The 19,361-nt window shown below is 36.7% G+C and overlaps 1 protein-coding gene across 2 annotated transcripts in view; it reads left to right on the top strand.

Annotated features, from left to right (window-relative positions):
- The window catches only part of LOC124170588 (long-chain-fatty-acid--CoA ligase 5), a 193,865-nt gene that overhangs the window by 110,310 nt on the left and 64,194 nt on the right, over positions 1-19,361 (top strand). Inside the window, exon 2 of one of the 2 annotated variants that reach the window (XM_046549389.1) lies at positions 15,106-15,265. The exons of the other annotated variant lie outside the window; for it this stretch is intronic. Coding sequence (XP_046405345.1) covers positions 15,182-15,265 — 84 coding nt within the window. The 5' untranslated portion in view covers positions 15,106-15,181. The remainder of the gene's footprint in view (positions 1-15,105; positions 15,266-19,361) is intronic. 2 annotated transcript variants of the gene reach the window in all.

Below are 19,361 nucleotides of genomic sequence, written 5' to 3'. Positions count from 1 at the left end.
GTGAGTTTTGAAAGTTTGGACATTGTTTTTGAAAGTTTGTACTCACATAATGTGACCAATATCGCTACTAAAGTTTCTCAAATGAACGCAAATATAGCTTCATAAGTTTTGATCACTTGGACTCATACAATTTATCTCACTCTTACACCTACATCTACACCATACTCTTCCCTGGCCAGAAAGGAGAAATAGTTTATACCCTCGCTATGTACTTTTTCCCTGACCCATGTCACAGCACTCCACCTAGAATCAGCGATGAATCCTCACTAGAATGTAACTAACTCCTCCCTTGCCATACCTCTACTCTTTCCCATTACTTTCCCCTCAACTTTCTAATACACAGCCACCTCCTCCCATCAATATTACGAATGTAAATACTTCTGAAAATGCATTCCAAATTTAGTACAAGATAATAATTCTGATGAATCGAAACCAGTCTGACTTACTATTAATATTCTGCACATTTAAGTGTTGTTTAATCACCAATCCATGATAAAACTCCATATTGTAACGCTTGAAATTAATTTATGTGGCTCTCCTCCTTTGGCCCAACTTAGGGAACTCTGAGTAAAATTAGGCCATCATTTTCCTAACATGGGCCGTTTGTATTAACTCGTTTTTTCCACTTAATTCATCTCAAGAATAGAATATTGCATACATAATACTAATTAATGAAAGGATAAACAGTAAAATGTAAATAAGTTATCATATTAAAGTTTGGTGTTGGGAAAACAATTATTGAATCATGCTATAAAATAAAGTAGTGGTCCAAATTAGGCAACCGTCACCTATTACTTTAAGTACTTCCACCAGGCTTTTTGTAGTGCCCTTAAGTTTAAAAATTTTCAAAACATCAGGCGGCTTTCGGAAAAAACGCCTTCGGTCACCGAACCGTAATAACTTTGGCCGCTTCAGTGAAAACCAGTGATGAATGTTAGTTCTAGCCCTATCCAAACGAAATTTATGGCTTCTCGAGGCCAGCGTATTGGAAAAAACTTGACAACATATTCACCAGAGCCCTACCCGAAACAAACCTCAGGCTAAGTTTCTAGATGGAGGGGCTTGTTTCTTCACCTGAGCCACCTCACGCGTTGCGGGATGTCCAATACCCTTACTTCAGTACCCCTATAAGGTTACCACTAAACTCTAAAATCCTCGCGTTGCGAGGTGACCAACGGTAGGAACTGTCCACCCTACCCTTAGCATATTGGAATTCGTATGACCGTGACTTACTCTAAGGCGAGCTCTGCCCGAAACGGGCCTGTTATATCACTGCTGTCCTGAGTGAGTGAAACACCCATGTTAGTGGTGATCTCTGTCCTCACCTGACGAATCAAAACTAACATACGGGCTGAGTGAAATACTCATTTACATCCACTTACTAACCTTAGAACCGTTCCTTTAGGCGTGTGAAGGAGGATGTTAGGACACCAGCTGTTAATAAATGTGACGGAGATACTCTAACGATATAATGTCAAGCATTTATGTTCTTTTTTATTTGGGGGAAAATCGAATTTCTATTAGTATCCGTTGGGCAAAATATCTCTCTTAATTGATCCCGTACGCTTGATTCATACTCAAGCTGTGGCCAGACAAGTGTAAAATAGCACCTATTTTTTACTTTGTCATCCGAAAATCATCTCACAACACGCTTGACAAACCCTAGCTTCTTTAGGGGTCTGCCACAAATGTTTCTCATGTGTGATCCCAACGATAGGTTAGAAGTTATCGCAACTCCCATATACTTCACTCAAAAATATCACTTCTAATTTGCTCAAGTGATTAAGCCTAGCGCGCAGCCTTCGAGTCTCATTCTGCATTTCACAAGTATTTCCGCACAAAGGTGAGATATTTATGCATCCAAACCTCGGGTTGAATTACAAAAATGTGCCATAATCATTCATTTGATTCAATCGCCTCTGCAAGATCTGTGGATGTAATAGACCTGCTCAGTACTTTCATATACAGTCAACTTTTTCCTCTGAGATATCGTGAAATAGCACATGGATTGATAAACAAAGATATTGTACTGCCCAAGGGCGGACTCAGGACCAAAACTAAGGGAGGGGGGGCAAGCTATGGTTGTTCAAGTTATTGGTAAGATTTAATCATGGAAAAGTTGAATGGAATCAAAATTTTAAGGAAACTTTAGCAGCTCTTTATTATTTTTAAAAAATTATTTGCTTGAAAAAATATAATTTTCCTGAAAGACATTTGCGATTTTTGCTTCTAGGGGGGGGCAGCTGACCACTCCTGCCCCTCGCTGGTTACGCCCATGGTACTACCCACTTCTTTTATTTAACAGTTCACAAAAATGGTTTAGATTGCCATGCAATCATCATTAGGTACTCACTCAGCTAATCTACATCAATCAGGTAATCTACATGAGGTACTCTGGGCTTTCGCCCGTTTACCATCGATCACGACGCGGCGACGGAAACACGTCTCACTATCCAGTTGCATTATCTGTTTGGCCGAATTCCCCCACCCCCATCCCACTACCCCCACATCACCCCCACCCTTTTCCTTTGCACCTCGAGGAGTGACACAACCCACCTTCCCCCTCCCACGCTCCCCAATCCGAGCCTGGACGCGTGCCCGACCGCGCTTAAAATCATCGAGGCGGGATGAGGAGACCAGACCGCGTCCAACGGCTGACCTCCCGGGCCCCAAACCAATTCCCCGAGATCACGAATGAGCGTTTCTTAACCCTAAATTACCCTCCCTAAAGGCAAAATGGATGCTAAAAAGCTACCTTGCATAGATATCTACTGTGAACCGATCGCTCTCAAAATGTTTTAGGGGGCTCGATGAATTTACTGCAATGTTTCAGAAATGTTAAATGTAAGCTAAATTAATTTGATACTTCGGCTCCGTCACAGTTATACTGTTTATGGTTTGATTTTTGCAAATTTTTGGGACTATAATAATAGAGTATTAACCTATCGTGGATTTATGAATAAAGCTGCTCCATTTGCCAAACCATCACGAAACTCTCCCCCAAGGGCAGAGAGTGGAGATCTGTTAACGACACAAAAAAACGACATTTTGGCGGTGAATAGAACAATGGACTTCTATTTTGGACATAATTCACAGTGTCCGGCGATATCTGGTGGGAATGTTTTATATCCATGAGAATTAACTAAAATGGTAACCTTCCACGTAATTTTATTTACTAAATACCTACCCGGTTTCGACACGTAGGGTCGAAACCTTGATAATGACACTACGTGTCGAAACCGGGTCTGTACTTTAGTAATTAAAATTATGTGTGAGGTTACCATTTTAGTTAATTCTCATGGATCTATTTTGGGCTTTTTGAGATTTTGGTATCTTATTAATCACTTATAAAACAGAATCCCGAAAGATGGTACTTTCTGTTCCATTTAAATGATCAATTTAGTAGAAATTTCAGTTGTTAAACTTATTACATTCGTTCTTTTCGCATAAAAGGGTCTCGTTTCTCTCGCTTAACGGTACGTTAATGGAGAAGACCGAACTGACATCATCTCAAAGATTGAAGTTAAAATTAAGAATATATACCTCACTCTTTGCTTTCGATTATTTAGAATCACGAATACATATTACTATGGGAAACATTATCAAGTTGGCCATTAAATGATTTGTTATCGACCGCGCGTTAAATTGGTTCAGAATTATCGCCTTCGCGCCCCTGACGGGAGGGGTATCCGATGTTCGCCGATAAAAAGACTAAAATTAGAGTTGTTCAGCGAAATTTCTATTTGCGGCGACGTGATTTAGCAAATTCAAAGCTTTTAAATGTAAATATAATGGTAATTATTTTAAGTGAATGATTCACTCCGTACTCTTCTCGCTCGTAGGTTTCGCTTTGCTGTGGTCATTTTTGAAAACCGATTAATATGTGCCCAGAATGGCAGCAAAAATTGAAGTGCAACGGGAAAGACTGGCGCCTCCTCCATTTAGTCCCATTTCCCGAGATATTCAATTCATATCCCACAATGGATTCCTTTAATATTTAATTTTGGTAGTTCCTAGATAATGAAATACGAAGGGAGCAAAATAATGGATATCCATATGTCATGATTAAACGAAATTGGGTGGAGCTGATGATTGGCTGAAATGAAAACCGTAAGTGTGCGTCTTAAAGCCAATTAAAATAGGAATTAAAGTATCCGAAACCGGTTTTTCGGTTGGCTAGGCAGCCATCATTGGGGAGGATAATATACCATAACAAGTCCAAGGACGGGGTAAAAGTAACACCTTACTTTGCACCACATGCTTTTTAAAAGATTAAATTAGACATAATGGGTATGAAAAGCGTAAAATGTGTAGTTGATTGAAAAATCTGTGATCGTAAGTGAATAGTATTTACGGGATAGGTGGGTGGGATACCTAGAGCGAGTTTCGCTGATTGGGTATGAATAGTATGTAATTGGTATACTGCAAATGAAAACTGGCCGAATGGTCCCAGGTTTGAATCTAGAAGGGACCTTTTAAAGTCTGCGAATAAAATCTTCGCTCCACGACATGGTCCAGGGACTTGCCTCCTTAGTCCGAGTGCAACTTATTAGGGTTGATTCCGACAGTCAAATGACGAAAAAAAATTGGTTGAAAGCAAAGAGTAAAGTAATTATTAAAAAAGCATGAACGTCTTAGATTTTAACTTCAATCTTTGTTATGACGTCTGTTCGGTTTTCTACATTGACGTATCGTGAGACAAGAAAAATAAGACCCTGATACGTAAAAAAAGAACAATTTTAACAAGTTCAGTAACTGAAATTTATAGAAATTAAATTAATAAAAATGGAATAGACAGTACCATGTTTTGTGATTTTGTTTCAGTTGTGATTAGTAAAATGCCAAAACCTCAAGAAGCCCAAAACAGTAGTCCGTTGTTCCATTCGGTGCCAAAATGCCATTTTTTAGCATTAGCAGATGTCCACTCTCTTTCGTTGGGAGAGATTTCCGAGATGATTTTGAAGATGGAGCAGCTTAATTCACTTACCCATAATTTGATAATTATCCATTGATATAGTCCTAAAAATTTCCCAATTTGAAGCCATAAAAAGCATATTGTGATAGAACCGAAGTATAAAGTAAATGAAACATATATTTAGCACTTTTGAAACATTGCAGTAAATTTATCGAGCCCTCTCAAACCCTCTAAGACTGATCAGTTCACAATAAATATCTGTAAGATATAAGTAAGATAAGTGTATAATGCCTATAGAGATGTAATTTAGGCTCAGAAATGCTTTCGAAAAAAAGGGCAGCACCTTTCCTCCTGCGATTTGTCACAACAACTCGGCTTGGTCGAAACTTTGTGTCATCTCTCGTGCCAGGAACTTTAACTGATCGCCGCGTCTTGGCAGCTTCTTTCAATCATAGCGGCCGTTTAAAATCATATTCGAGTCATTGGTATAAAAATTATAAATTCCTTCGAGCGATAAACATAGCTCCTAACGAGTTCATATTATTTGAATTTTGAAAGTCATAATTATTCTCCGAGCTAACATGATTTAAGACAAGGGAAATGTTTTTATTTCTCTGTTTTTGGTGCTATTAAAGTTAGGTAATTCATTTTACATCTAACTTATCAAATTACAATTAATTACATGTCTGGACCTCTTCTGTATGACCCAAGTTGCGCTATGCAAAATTATTTGAGTCGAAAATTAAAGTATATTACATAGCACTAAATACATCATAGATTTGTAGAGAGCACCCCTATACTGTTTTGAATTTCCCCTCGCTCAATACAACAGATCTTGATTACTAAAATCTGGAGTTCATTTCATTTAAAATTAGTGATAATCATACGCGTTTACGTCCTCTAAGACGTGAATATTGATTTAATTGCTCATATTATTTTAACCTTTCCTTAGGAATACGGAATATGATGGAAAATGGCACAATGAGAGGGACATACAGAACAAGCAAATAAGAGAGAATCTGAGGAGGCAGTTTACCATGCAATGCAGGATAAACAAATATGCTCGTCTTGGCAGGCTACGACGGGAATGCGAATACTGGGTTTAGTCATGTCATGAGCTAAAGGCCTCATCTTTCCATGAAATAAACATTTGAATGTCTTCCTCGTGCTTTACTTTGATTTTAGGAATTTTTCCTTGCCTTTTTATTTTTTAATTATAATAATATTTTCCGTACATTTCACATAATAATTTCATATTTTTTTTTATCTTTAGGAAGAATCTTGGCCCCACAAGATGAAACACTGTAGGCCCTTTCACTCTCTTACGATTTAAACCAATTTTTTTGCATAAAATTTTAATTTTTTTCATTCCAAATGCATTATACATCACTACTAAGAATCTTACTCATATTAATAAACGATTTATCTAGAACAATTCAATGAATTGCGTGTTCTCTGTTGGTATTAAATGCTTCATTAAAATAGAGCTGCATGGAAATAGAAAATTTCACAGATTAGACATAAAGCCCTTCTCTGACTCACGTCGTTGCTTGTGAAATCGTATTTTTACCGATCAATTCGGTGATATTATATTTTATTCCCCGAAATGAAAGTACTTTTGCCACAGTGATTTGAAAGAATCAAATCATAGATACAAGTACTTGATGTATGAGAAGCGTAAAAAAAAGAAAATCAACACTCGATATGGTTAGGTGTGATTCCCCGAAACTAGTAATCACCTATGTATATGAATAAACGATTTTAGCGTTGGCATGGAACCACAGTTGAATGTATTATAGTCTCTCCTGGATAAAGGAGAAGCCTCGCAGAAAGGGAAGAAATAGAAAGGGATATATGAGGAAGGAATGTGGAGGAAGCTGGCCAATAGTCCCATCCAATTAATGATCTTCCCTAACTCCACCCATTCTTTGTATATCTCTTTTTCTCCAATTCTATTCATTTGGAACGAACAAATTTGATAATAATAGATTAGATAAATGAATTTAATAGATATAAAAAGATAACATGTCATCATATCACTTACCTTGCGATTTTAAATGACTTTAATTCACTTTATATTATAGTATCTCCAGAAAGGGGAGACTATCATGCACATGGTTAACTCAATGGATACCCGCGCTGGGAGTTATCTGTGATTAAGCTCTTAAAGGGGCACTAAAATATGGACCGAAATCAAGGTACTGAATGGATATTTGTCTATGTTTGCTCAGGGTGTTTATAGGAGCCAACTTAAACAACTTAGCCCCTTAACTTTAGCCCTGAACACTTGTAATTATAAGATTATTCTTGGGAAAAAATACGGCTTTCACGGCTAGGTTTGGCCCATTTTTCTGCTGATGATACGGAAAAATAGACATACGTCACACATTCTCTTGTTTTTCAAATGCTTTCATGGATTTTATACTTCCAAAAGAGAAACATCACGAAGGCGGATAATATTGCCCTTTTCATTTCGTGTGGAAATTGTTTGGAGTACCGCAATTAAGTTACAGGAAGGAGTATACGAATGTGTTTAGAATGTTTACCCCATGTATCAGCTAAGCAATTGAAAAAAATACAAAAAAGTTCTCATATCCTTACTGTGGATTTACAAAGATGCGATATTTCATAATGCCTTTGTACAAACAAAAAGTATCGCTGCAATTAAGGCTTAAAAATATATGTCACTTTTCAAAATCTTTGCTCTCGACCGAGGTGGTTAATTGTGAAGGAAAGCTGTGACTGGCTTTCTTAAGAGCTTAAAAGTAATATCTCATCATTTTTTAAATTTTCTTGGTGTAGTTTAATATTGGAGACGACGGCTGACAGTGAAGATATATTTTTACAGGATGTTGTTTGGTGCTGATAAAAATCGCAACGTTAACCTAGCTTCATCATTTTTTTAAATGTCAACCTTTGCTGTGATTCTGTAATTGACTTTCAAATTCTCCCAAACATTGAATGTGATTCACTCACGCAATTTCGGAAGAGTAACCGACATAACTTAGTAATATTATCGGCTAAAGAAGCACTAGCAAAGAGTCAATTTTCTGTAAAAATCATGTTAGTAATATTCTCCTTGTTTCGCTGGAATGGCACATTCCGAAAAATTCTTCTTTTCTCTAATTCCGTTTCTAACCTTGATTTTATAGATATCAGATCTTTATTCATCACTTTTCTCAGCTTTTCCTTGAGTTCGTTGCACGTTCTGTAGCCAATATAATTCACTATCACGCACATAAAGTCTAATTTCAACCTTATTCACCTACCCAATATTAACATATTTAACACGTAAATGTTCAATTTGCTCCTTAGTGTTACAATATGGTTCACAACTTTACATTCGCTCTTGGAACTCAGTCTTAAATATTTTGTGCTTTTAATCTTTGTTAGAATGGTCGGGTTAATCTTAAGCTAGATTTGCAATGTAAGTCCGTTACAAATATATCAAATGCATCAAGTGCCAAGGGAAATTTCATAACTAACTAGGATAGGTAAAAACATAAAGGAGAAAGAGCTAATGTGTATGCGATAGATTCGTTCCAAGACAAGAATTGAAGAGCATTTCCTCATTTAATCTCTCTTCAGAATCATTGTTCCAGTTTCAAAGAGTCAAATTTGGCCTTAAGAGTAAATTAAAGACGTTACTACAGGTAAAATGATAATATTTTATTTACTTCCCTTATAATTGGCTTAATTGTATCCCAGCGTTGCCAATGAGCGCCACCCCATATTTGCAGGATATAATAATACAAAAAAAGCCTTTTGATAAACCGTTATATAGCTTTCCTTAATCCGCCGTTGGGTTTTCGATTTAAGTATCTTTGAAAATATAAAGTTCATTATTTTATGCTACAGAAAGGCTCTTATGCTAGCCACAAGTCTCTCTTATCCCATCATCGCCAATTATATTTCCATGCCACCGCTTGCCTCGGATTCAATCTGCTCTCCTCACTCCTGAATCACTGGAGGCATCACTCGTTTAGAATCCGAACTACAGATGCTTACCAGGTTATATTTGATTCATAGGGAGGTGTCTCAGCGATAAATAAAACAGATTAATTGAGGAACCACTCCAAACTTCTTGTCACGCCATGAATCTATCGTCTAGCCTTTCGATCACTCCTCTATGTTGCTTTCATGTTTCATAACTAGCTATAAAATATCCATTTACATTTATCAAACATTTTGACGGCTCCGATAAATTAATTAATACCACTTGTCATCAGGAGGATTCCTTTTTTCACGAGTTTTCCTCGGAGTTCGTCCTCGATGAATTAGTTTGCCTGATAATTGGCCTTTTCAAAGCAGTTGAAAATATTTCAGTGCTAGCTATTTTTCTTTCAACTTATTGATTTTATGTGCAGCAGAAATATATTGACTTTCCTGGATAGAGAAATATTTACGAATTGATTTTTAGCTTGCAGGATAATATTTTCATGGCCTGTTGCCATAGTAATTTGCCCTGTTCTACAACAGCATATGTTTTTTCCTTACTTTGAATATCGATTGTATTATAGTTCTAGTTTAATTACGTGTTTAAAATTATTGTGTTTTCGTAACCACCTCAGCATGCTGAATGAATTCAAGTTCCTTATGCACTTGGTGGCTAAATAATGCTTATTTCTCTTGTATCCAGTGTAGAAGCCTTAACACACAAATACACTTTTTTTACTTTTGTCGCGTAATGTGTAGGAAGTGAACAAAACATGAACTTCATAACTGCACTTAACATAGCTTAATAACATAATCGTAACTTTAAGCTACAAAATGCTCGCGAAATGCTTGCACATGTCACAGGTAAAGCAATGGGCGAGCAGAAAGAATTATTAATGATTTTTTCAATTTATAATACCATTTACACCTCATTTCAACAAAGTAAAAAATATCAATTTTTACATCTACAAATTTCTAAAAACTTTTGAATTAAAGAAGAGGCGATCACAGTGACTGACGAGTATACTTCTCAGTTTCATAATGTAGTCAAATTTCACGAATTCATCAGTTTCATTTTTAACTTAAGGTGGCTATTTTTTGGCAATAAGTATTTCCAATTTATGCATAATATCATAAATGGATTTATAGCTGGGGCACGGGGGCACGTTCCCCCTCCCTCCAGGCGCTGAAAAATGGATAAGATTTTTAATACGGTTATCATTACGTTCGTTTTATTTTGTGTATTGTGGAGCCTCAATCATTCAATTTAATGTAAATAACTTTCTAAATAATAATTTAATAATGTAATTAATAGTATAAAAATAAATAGAAATATTCTGCGGCAATTTCTGTATTCTGCTTTTAATCTCAAGTATGAGAAGACCTGTCAGACACTTTTTCCGTCTCCCAGAAAAAAAATCTTTGATCTGGCATTGTCCAATATCTACGTTATTTATTTTTTCCGGAAATTTTTTACGTAGATATTTATAAATATAAGATAATGTAACCTAAGCATTTGTCAAAGAAAAAGCGTCTGGTGCGAATAAATATCAAAACTTTCCTTGATAAAAAAGATAATATATCGTTTAAAATGAAAGGCATATTGTTTGCTTAAATTTTTCCCCATTAACCTCTTGTACTCCATCGTGTATGGCTTGATAGCGGCTAGTGTGTTATAATATACCTCTGATTCCTTCTCCTTGAAGTTTTATTATTTTATGTTTTTACGTAACTATTAGTCACATATTTAAAAGCTATAGTACAGGTTATCAGATGCATATTCTCCGCTATCAAAAATCTTCAAATTAGAATCATGTCACAGGAAAAGCAATGGATTCTCCGGGGAGGAGCACGTGGGTGTTCAGCCGAATCGGAAAGAAACAAATGAGACCAGATCCTTTGAGAGCGCATGACTCCGAGATGTGCAGTCAATGAATGGGAAAGTGGTGGGTAAGGTGCCAAAAAAGTAGCCTTTCCCAGTGATAACGACTCGGCTAAAATTTCAATCAGTTTAAGTACCAATTTTGACGATTAAAAATAAGTTTCTGCATTTGTACGTACTATCATGATTACTTCTCATGAAATTTGGAAAATAATATTAATGCTCATTGAAAAAAGATTATTTTCATGTTTAAGTATACTGGGACTAGCTGAATACTAGGGACCACCTTGTCTAGTAATGATCACCAATTTCCACAGGTAGCGTCATTAGCTGAAGCACTCGACCTGAAATCGGGCGATCCGGGTTCGAATCCCTGTCAATGCGAATGATTATTTCTCAGTGGATTTTTCGCACGACTATTTACATGCTTTTTTTTAACCTGCAATTCAAAATTTTCGTGAATTTTAGCGATATTTCTTTGACCTATGAGCCCTTATCAACACTACCGGTGACATAGGTTTCGAAAAGTGTAGGAAACTCTAGAGTATATCTGCCGTCACTGAAAGTAAATTAATCGTGTGAGATCCAAACCGGAAAAGTAACGAGTATCTTTGAAATGAACGAGAGGAATACAGGTGATAGCTACAAGTTTTGAAGGTAACAACTCCCGATACCTTAGCCAATTTACTTGTTTATCGCTTGAAATGAAGGCTATCTGAGTGTTCAGGGTTCATGTCAGTCTTTCTTCCGTTTTTCCTTCCTATTCGTGGAAAGAGCATTACTCTCATAACACACATATGCATTTTATATTAAGGAGCTCTCAAGTTCCTATGCGGGTCACGTTTTTACATCGACTAGCCAAGATCTTTCTCGGCCGTTGTGTTACCTTTGTGAAAAGACTTACGTAGCTATTTACTTTGAATTTACAATTAACATGCATAAAAATGGAAAGAGACGTCTTTAGTTTCAAATGTGAATCCTTGCTCTTATCGCGGAAACTTTTATTGTCCCATAATTATTCTCGAGTCACTTTCTAAAAACAGTAAAAACCTCAATGCTTTGCATGCAAATTCCTGCATATTCTCATGCATGCATGAAGTTCAAAAACAATTATTGTTTATAAGTATTGCACATATGTATAGAAAAAGCATTGGAATGCATTTGTGCAGCACTTTACATTGTCTTTATGTTCAAATTGAAAGATAATAGCGCAAAAAATATTAAATATTCATAGTAGTCACTTCTCTGAATGAGGAAGGGCACAAGTTCAGTCATGTCATGCAACTCATCTTTGTATCCTACGAGCCCAAAGGTTGGAAAATTTATCACACTATATATTGATTATAATTCAATATGTTTCTATTCAATAAAATAAAATAGAAAATATATATTCAATTCATGGCTTTTTATGGTTTGTAGTAGTATTTATTTACGAGGAAAAAGCTAAAATCACCCATATCATGATTTTTTGTGGTGGATTCCTTTTTATTGCCACCTTTATGCTTGCTGATTGATATGCTTAAATGAGTGGTAGCAACTATGCCTGTATTTCACCCTCATTAAATTTGTACGAATTAATTCAGTATTGATTTAACGATAAAATAAACATCTTTGCGTTTACCTTGGTTATATATTATTCTGCGGGTGTCTACACTTCCTTGAAATTTGATAACCTATCAGCCATAGCTTAGACGGAAAGGTTGATGTAAAAACTTCACTTTTTACAGGTTTTGGTGTCGTGAATTTTGTTCCAAAATGATTCAGTGATTTATAAGTATTTTGGGCAGTGATATTGTCTGCATTCCAATAAAATTTCCTGCGAAAGCCGTTTGTAGATGTTTGAACTTTTTAATTCAACCATATCAAATACTTTTGACTTATATATTATATATTTCCATTTGTACATCCTTAAAACTGTTTTTAACTCATCCGTGATTGCATTTCGTATCCCTTTTTTGTCATAGGCACCATTTAATTTCTTCCTTAAACCGTTGTAACTCATGAGTTACGTGTTGTATGCATGATATATTTTAACGCAGACTACTCAGTTCTCAGCTGGGCAAGATTTAATATCCAAGGTGCTGTAGAAAGATGTTATTTTCCTTAACCGCTAGCTTTTGGCCTTTTGCCATTTATTTTTCGCAAGCCACCAACACCTGCGCGGTCTCTATCGTATATCGGTAACAATCGCTTGCATGCCTCTAGCCGCCTCATTGTAGCGGGCGAACTGCCAGGCGTTCTAGCCTGCGGTGTTATCAGTTCCCGAAGCAATGCGTAAACAAATCTAGAACCACAATAGAGCAGCTTCTGTCTGTAGCAGCCTTTCTGGAGGGAGGAGAGTTTTTATCGATACTATTTTTTGCCTTCGCTGAGAGTGACTTGTTTTATCCCTCTTACCTAAATAAAATCCACATCGGAGTCAAGTTTGCTTGTTGAGATGTCAATCCATCTCGAGTAGGGCGATTGATGTAATGTGAGTGTTAGGGATCTTCGAACTCAAATCGTGATACTTTATTGATACCAATCACAACGGGGAAAAAATGTCGGAAAAGGGGTTTTCTGCAAAAACCTTACCTTTGTCATAGTCATTCCCTGTCATGCCGTAGTAGAGATGATTGTTTAAAGAATATCATTTAAAAAATAAAAGTAACTGTGAATCAGAACTTGGTTAATAAAATTTTAATATTTAAAAGTAGCGATATATTTTAAATGGAAATCAATTGCCTTGTAATTACGACTTTTGACGCTTCGGTCAGAACTGCATTCGTTTTTATTCACGTTGACCTCTTTCCACTTATGCATTGTGCATAATAAAACGTGGAATGAGCAATGGAATGCAAATATGAAGCATATAATTGAATGCAATTCGAATTCTCGGGATACACTGAAGACTTAAGTTTCAAGGAAAAGGCCAATATTTTTAAGTAGAACATGAATCGCTAATGTAATTTTTATTTCCGAAATTCAGCAATTAAAAATGCATGTTATTGCCATTTTGTTTTTCATTAAGATCATCATCCAAGGGATTTATTCACGCTCACTTTTTCATCTCAAAAAATCTTCACTGACATGAGATATCGGAAGCGTTATAGAGAGCATTAGCAGACTCAATGGATACATGATCTTAATCCAATCGGACCTTTAATTTGTTAATAAATTTAAAAGACCTCTCCTATTGATAATTTTTTTGTCTGCGAAGGTTCTCTTACACAAATAAATCAATTTCTTAGGATGTATCATAAGTCTTTAAAAACTGAAATGATGCAGTCAAGATAAATTCGGAGATCAGCGTATCAACGGAGGGAAAGCAGCATATTCGAGTCGTATCCTGGTATCATTCTGTTACGGTAACAATGATGGAAATGTATTGCGGTGCCCTGATTCTCGGCAAAGTTATTTAAGTCTACTCTGAAAAATTATTTTGTGACATAAGCGTCTATGGATTTCTTGTAAGGACCGGTGTTACTGATCCTCCATGTATTCTTGTAAGGCAATTACTGGTTAGACCTTGTCATTTTTACTTATATTTATCATCATTAAATGATATCTTATACCACTTTATCATCAGTAAAATACAATAGCTGGATTAGTCTACTATTTGGGATTGCTGCACGGAAACTTATCTTGGAGTGACAAGAGACACTGAGACGAAATAGAATAATCATTATATCAAAGGTATTGAGAGCGAATAACCGATGAGGAATAAATACAACGATTGCGCACGGGAAAGCTGTCAACTCTTAGCGAAATTTCCGGAGCTACTTCCCCAATATCATTCCTGTTTCAGTGATAAATATAAATAGTGATTTCAGGCCAGACTATGTGGAAATTATCCATAGGAAAAAGGTTTAATCCAATATTTCAGAAAGTTAAGATCGTAGAAAAAAAATTCCCCATTCCTCCCAAAAAATCTGAGAAGTACACGCATATCACAGTGTACTCAATGATATCTATGGAAAGTAGAGGTAACATACTTACTACACAAAATACAAGAGGGCTTGTATTTTGCACTTATTTGGCCAAGCCAGTTGTTGATATTGATTATCTTGAGACCTCTCTGTCACTTGGACTAGTAAAGTCGTGTGAAAATTGAGTGTATAAGTTAATTAGTGGTTCCTTGGGTTTTCCCAAAATAGCTCATTATACTTATCACATTAATAGCTATAATTAGCTATTTTTCCCGGAATATCCTCCAAAAAAAATTAGTGGTTCACGGAATAGCCAAAAAAGCACCTGATCGTGCATTGCTACGAAAGTGCTGCCCTCAGCGAGTATGTTACCTTACGATATATCACTAGCCCCCTTAAACTGTCGTGAGCCGGAACCTAGTGGATACGGTGAATTAAGATTTGATCCATGCACCATGGTGCAGGGCGCCTTCCTCTCCCGGAGTGGCCAGCCAACACCCGCGGCACCCGCCGCGCCGCCCGGACGCCACCAACGCGAACATGGCGAACGGGTGCTGTTCCTGCTTCTTCGCGGAGCCCATGAGGTTCCCCATCGATCTCTCCAACCAGTCGGAGATCATCAAAGTAAGATCATCTGTGTGCTTTGACCTTCCTGCATCCCATTTTGCCGTGAGGTTTGCTCAGTTTTCATACCTTCGTGTTTTAACCTCTCGTACCCTGTTAACCTATTTATAATGAAAGACACTTTGTTTCTTCCACAAGCTTATAAACATTTCTATTTTATAACCGGTTTAGGCTGTTACACCATTATCAAATACAGACGATATGTGGTGGGGGCAGGTTTATATATACTATGGTTATTTATGTGGAGGGTGGGGGGGAGGTTTGGTTTCAAGTTGGGATTGGTAATTACTGGAGGAGAACGGGGGGGGGGGGGCACAGTTTGTCAAGTGGGTTGTGGGGGTGGGGGATTTGGGAGGGTGATGAGTAATAAGGGGGATGGGTTGAGAAAGGTCATGTCATTAACCAGGTTTACATTTGTAGCTATCTCCCGAATTTCTAAGGTATCCATCCTCCTTCCTTTACTGGTAAAATAGAGTATTCCTGGGTCGAAACTGCTTCAGTGCCCCATTTCCAAGAGGTGCCGGGCGAAAACTGACGTATCATTCATTCTTCCAACACGCCCTGTGTTCCTTCATCCTTGTCTTGTAGTCTCGTCCCGTTTGGCCGATGTAGCCTGTTAATCTCTCTTTTCTCCGAATATTAGCCCATAACCTCTTGAGGTCTGGAAGTGTTCCGCAAAAAAATGTATTTGCCGGCCTCGGTGGCGGCGGGGTAATGACCTCACCTGCCAACCGAAGGTCGCGGGTTCGAGTCCCGACTGGGTAGGTTGTCCCCACCCAGGGCATGGTTGCGTGCGATAGTCGTCATTATATGTCATTTGCCCCGATGTAAAAGGCCTTAAATGAGGTATTTTCGGGGCGATGAAGATAAATTAGAAAAAAATAAAACTAGCGTTTGCCTCATTTTTCTACAGGTCTTCCATCCAGTCCCCTTGCAAGAGGTGCTCAATACTTGGAGACACTCTTAGATTAGCAATTGATGAAAAAACAGATGTATCATAAATGATAAACTATGACTGAAGAGGTTGAGAGGACGCCCCAATACCACTCAATAGGCTGGTTTCATTGCTTATTACTTGCTTTAAACTCATGATATCTTCTTGAAATATTCGTGGCGCATATAAATCAACAATTTTCTGCATATCTTATATGAAAATTTTGCACCAGAATTTTCTCTGATATAATATTTCCATTGTTCAATATTTAGCAGACACTTTTACAAATTACTTTAAAAATTATATAATTACGATCGATTTATTCTAATATTGTAAATATTGTCACTGTTTAATATTCATTAGTGAAAATTTTACAAATTACTACGAATAGTAACCTAATTACGATACATACCACTCAATTATCTTTTTGTAGGACCTATTACTTCAAACCCTCGATACCATCTTGATATATTCGTGCTGCATTTATTACAAAAATTTTCTGTGCCTCGAACATGAAAATTATGCACCAGAATTTACTCTGAAGTAGTTTTTACATTGTTCAATATTTAGCAGAGAGAATTTTACAAATTACTTTTTTTTTTAATTTCGTTATTACGACCGAGTTATTTTTACGTTAGCGCCGTCATAAGGTTCCAATGCATCAAAATGCGGACTGTGATCGCGCCAATTTTTTGCTGTTTGTAAACATTTTCAGTTTAATATTGAAATGGAATGCCACAATAGTATCAAATAACCTGCCTCATTAAAATTTTCACATTTGATGTATTGGTAACAGACAAGTCCTGGATACTTCATGTTAAAGAGACTTGTCACGCGTCAAGAGTCACGTGTTTGCATATAAATTTACACCAAGAATGAATTTCACCACGAAAAAATTATTTGGCTTGCCTTGGATTCGAATTCACATCTCTCGATTGCCAGTCAGGTATATTATCAGTTACACCACCAAGCCAACATCTTCGAAAGTGAATTACAGATTGGGTTTGCCGAACAAGGTGTTGACGTCCACATTGTGGCACAGGAGACGATAGTAACAGTGTTGACGTATCCGTGCCACAACGTGAACTTGAGACGTCAAAACATTGTTCGGTAAATCCAGTGTGAAGTTCGCTTCGGAATAAGGTGGTTTGATGGTGTATCTGGAAGCAAATATTACCGGCAATTATGAGATCTGGGTTCGAATTCCGGTCTTGCCAAATAACTATTATGGCGTACTTCACCTTTGGTGTATACAGGTAAATGTTCAAATTAGATGATTCAAGGTATTCTGAATATTTCAAGATAGGGTTGTGAGCTTTAAAAAGTTAATACGACAGGAAAAAAGGTGGGCGGTCGAGTTGGACTGAAGCGTTCCCCGCTCTTCGTACTTATTTCCGCGTTCTAAAATTCAATAATAATGGAATTTGTGATCCCAGTGATCGTAACACCGCTAACTCAGCCTGACCATCCGCCCTTTTACCTTAAAATACTATGGTAAAAATTAAAATAGCATGGTTATGACACAAGTATTACATCCTCCACGTTTCTCGTCTCAATAAACGGTATTGATAAAAATATTCGCAAACTAGTTTCCTTTTAATGAAATAAATTATAAAAAAAACACCACCATACTCTTACTTACATGTTTCACACCACTATCACTTTCTTTCGGTGTATTTTACATTAGCACGACGTGTTCACCGTATTTTAAGGGAACTATTATGATTCCGCAATACGGTATACTTACAGTTAGTATTCCTAATAATTTACCCTTCATGGAATTGTGATGCCGATTAAGCTCCAAGATTGGGTTGAATTTATTCGTCTCACTGAGTAAAATAAAAGGTTTTACGACTCCATCAAATTTGCAATTGCCTTTTTTTCAATTTCAATGCAATCGTTATCAGGTTTAACCTTAACTGAGCCAAATGAGAACTATTCCTTCACTCCATTCAATTAAAAATACCATTAATAAATATTAAAATAATTAATAAAATTAATAAATATTAAAATAATTAATATTAAAATACCATTCATTTTCCCCGTGTAATATAAGTTTCTAAGAGGTGAGTGCTGAATCAGTTATTTTTACCCTACTAATTTGAAAACAAAATGTTGACACCAGGATTTTCCCTGCCCGATGTAATACTCTTTATTGTTACGGCAACACTTATTTTCTCGTGTCCGTGCTACTTTAGTTTTTGTCAACATTCCGCTGACCTTTGAGTGCTATTTAAAGTTTCAAGAGCACTGTCTGCTCTGAGGCACTCGACTTTCATGACCGCTTTTCTCTTTGAGACATTAACGTGCATGCGTTTGTTCCTGCTCTGCATCTGGAAACACTTACTTACCGAAACCCCAGTGCTTTTTTTTAAAGAGTTAATGTAATTCCCTTTGCTATGGATCCATAAAAAGTGGAATTGGTATGTATTTTACGAGAATTATATGTGTCAAACTAAACCTTTCCATCGTAGTACCTCTTTTATAATATGATCTCCATCTGAACTAAATCTGGTTGGACATATGGGCCTTCCCAGCAAACCCAGCGAATGTATAAGTGATTATAATTCTCATCTTGTGTGGAATTAACAAGAGCTAACTTGTGTGAGCATGAGCGTGGCAACCAAAATATTATTATTTTTTATAATTTCTCAACTACTTTTATGCCATTATTAAAGTGTCATATGGCTGCAAATGCATTCGCCAATGACACAAGCATTCGCTATTTTAATAAAGGTTACGGTAAAAAAAATATTTCTGACTCCAGTAACCTTTTATTGGTAGGCAATTTGATTATAAGATTCTTTAAGCTAGAAATATTATTAGCAAAAAATAGATTTTTGACCTTTGACGTTTAACTTTAGAATGCTTAGAAAAATTTACAACATTGCTAAAGCAATTTTTCTTTAAGTTATGCGCAAATATTTTTCTCCGTGTCTTCCATTGGCGGAGTTTACAGTTTTATGTTGGGGAGACCAGCAATCCTGCCGGCGGTTTAGGGGATTTCCCTCAGTGTAATGGGGGGGCTCTCCACTGGAAAATGATGTTTTAACTTCTTTAAACTTTTGATGTTTTATTTTTCATTGTACATACTTGAATGCTCAGATTCCGTTCTTTTTTCGGATGAGTTGCCATTTAAGTTGAGGGCAAGGTTCCCCCTGA

The sequence above is a fragment of the Ischnura elegans genome, chromosome X (assembly GCF_921293095.1).
Source record: "Ischnura elegans chromosome X, ioIscEleg1.1, whole genome shotgun sequence".
In the NCBI taxonomy this organism is placed as follows: Eukaryota; Metazoa; Arthropoda; class Insecta; order Odonata; family Coenagrionidae; genus Ischnura; species Ischnura elegans.
Note: the sequence above shows the minus strand (reverse complement) of the source record. Positions and strands in the feature narration are given on the sequence as shown.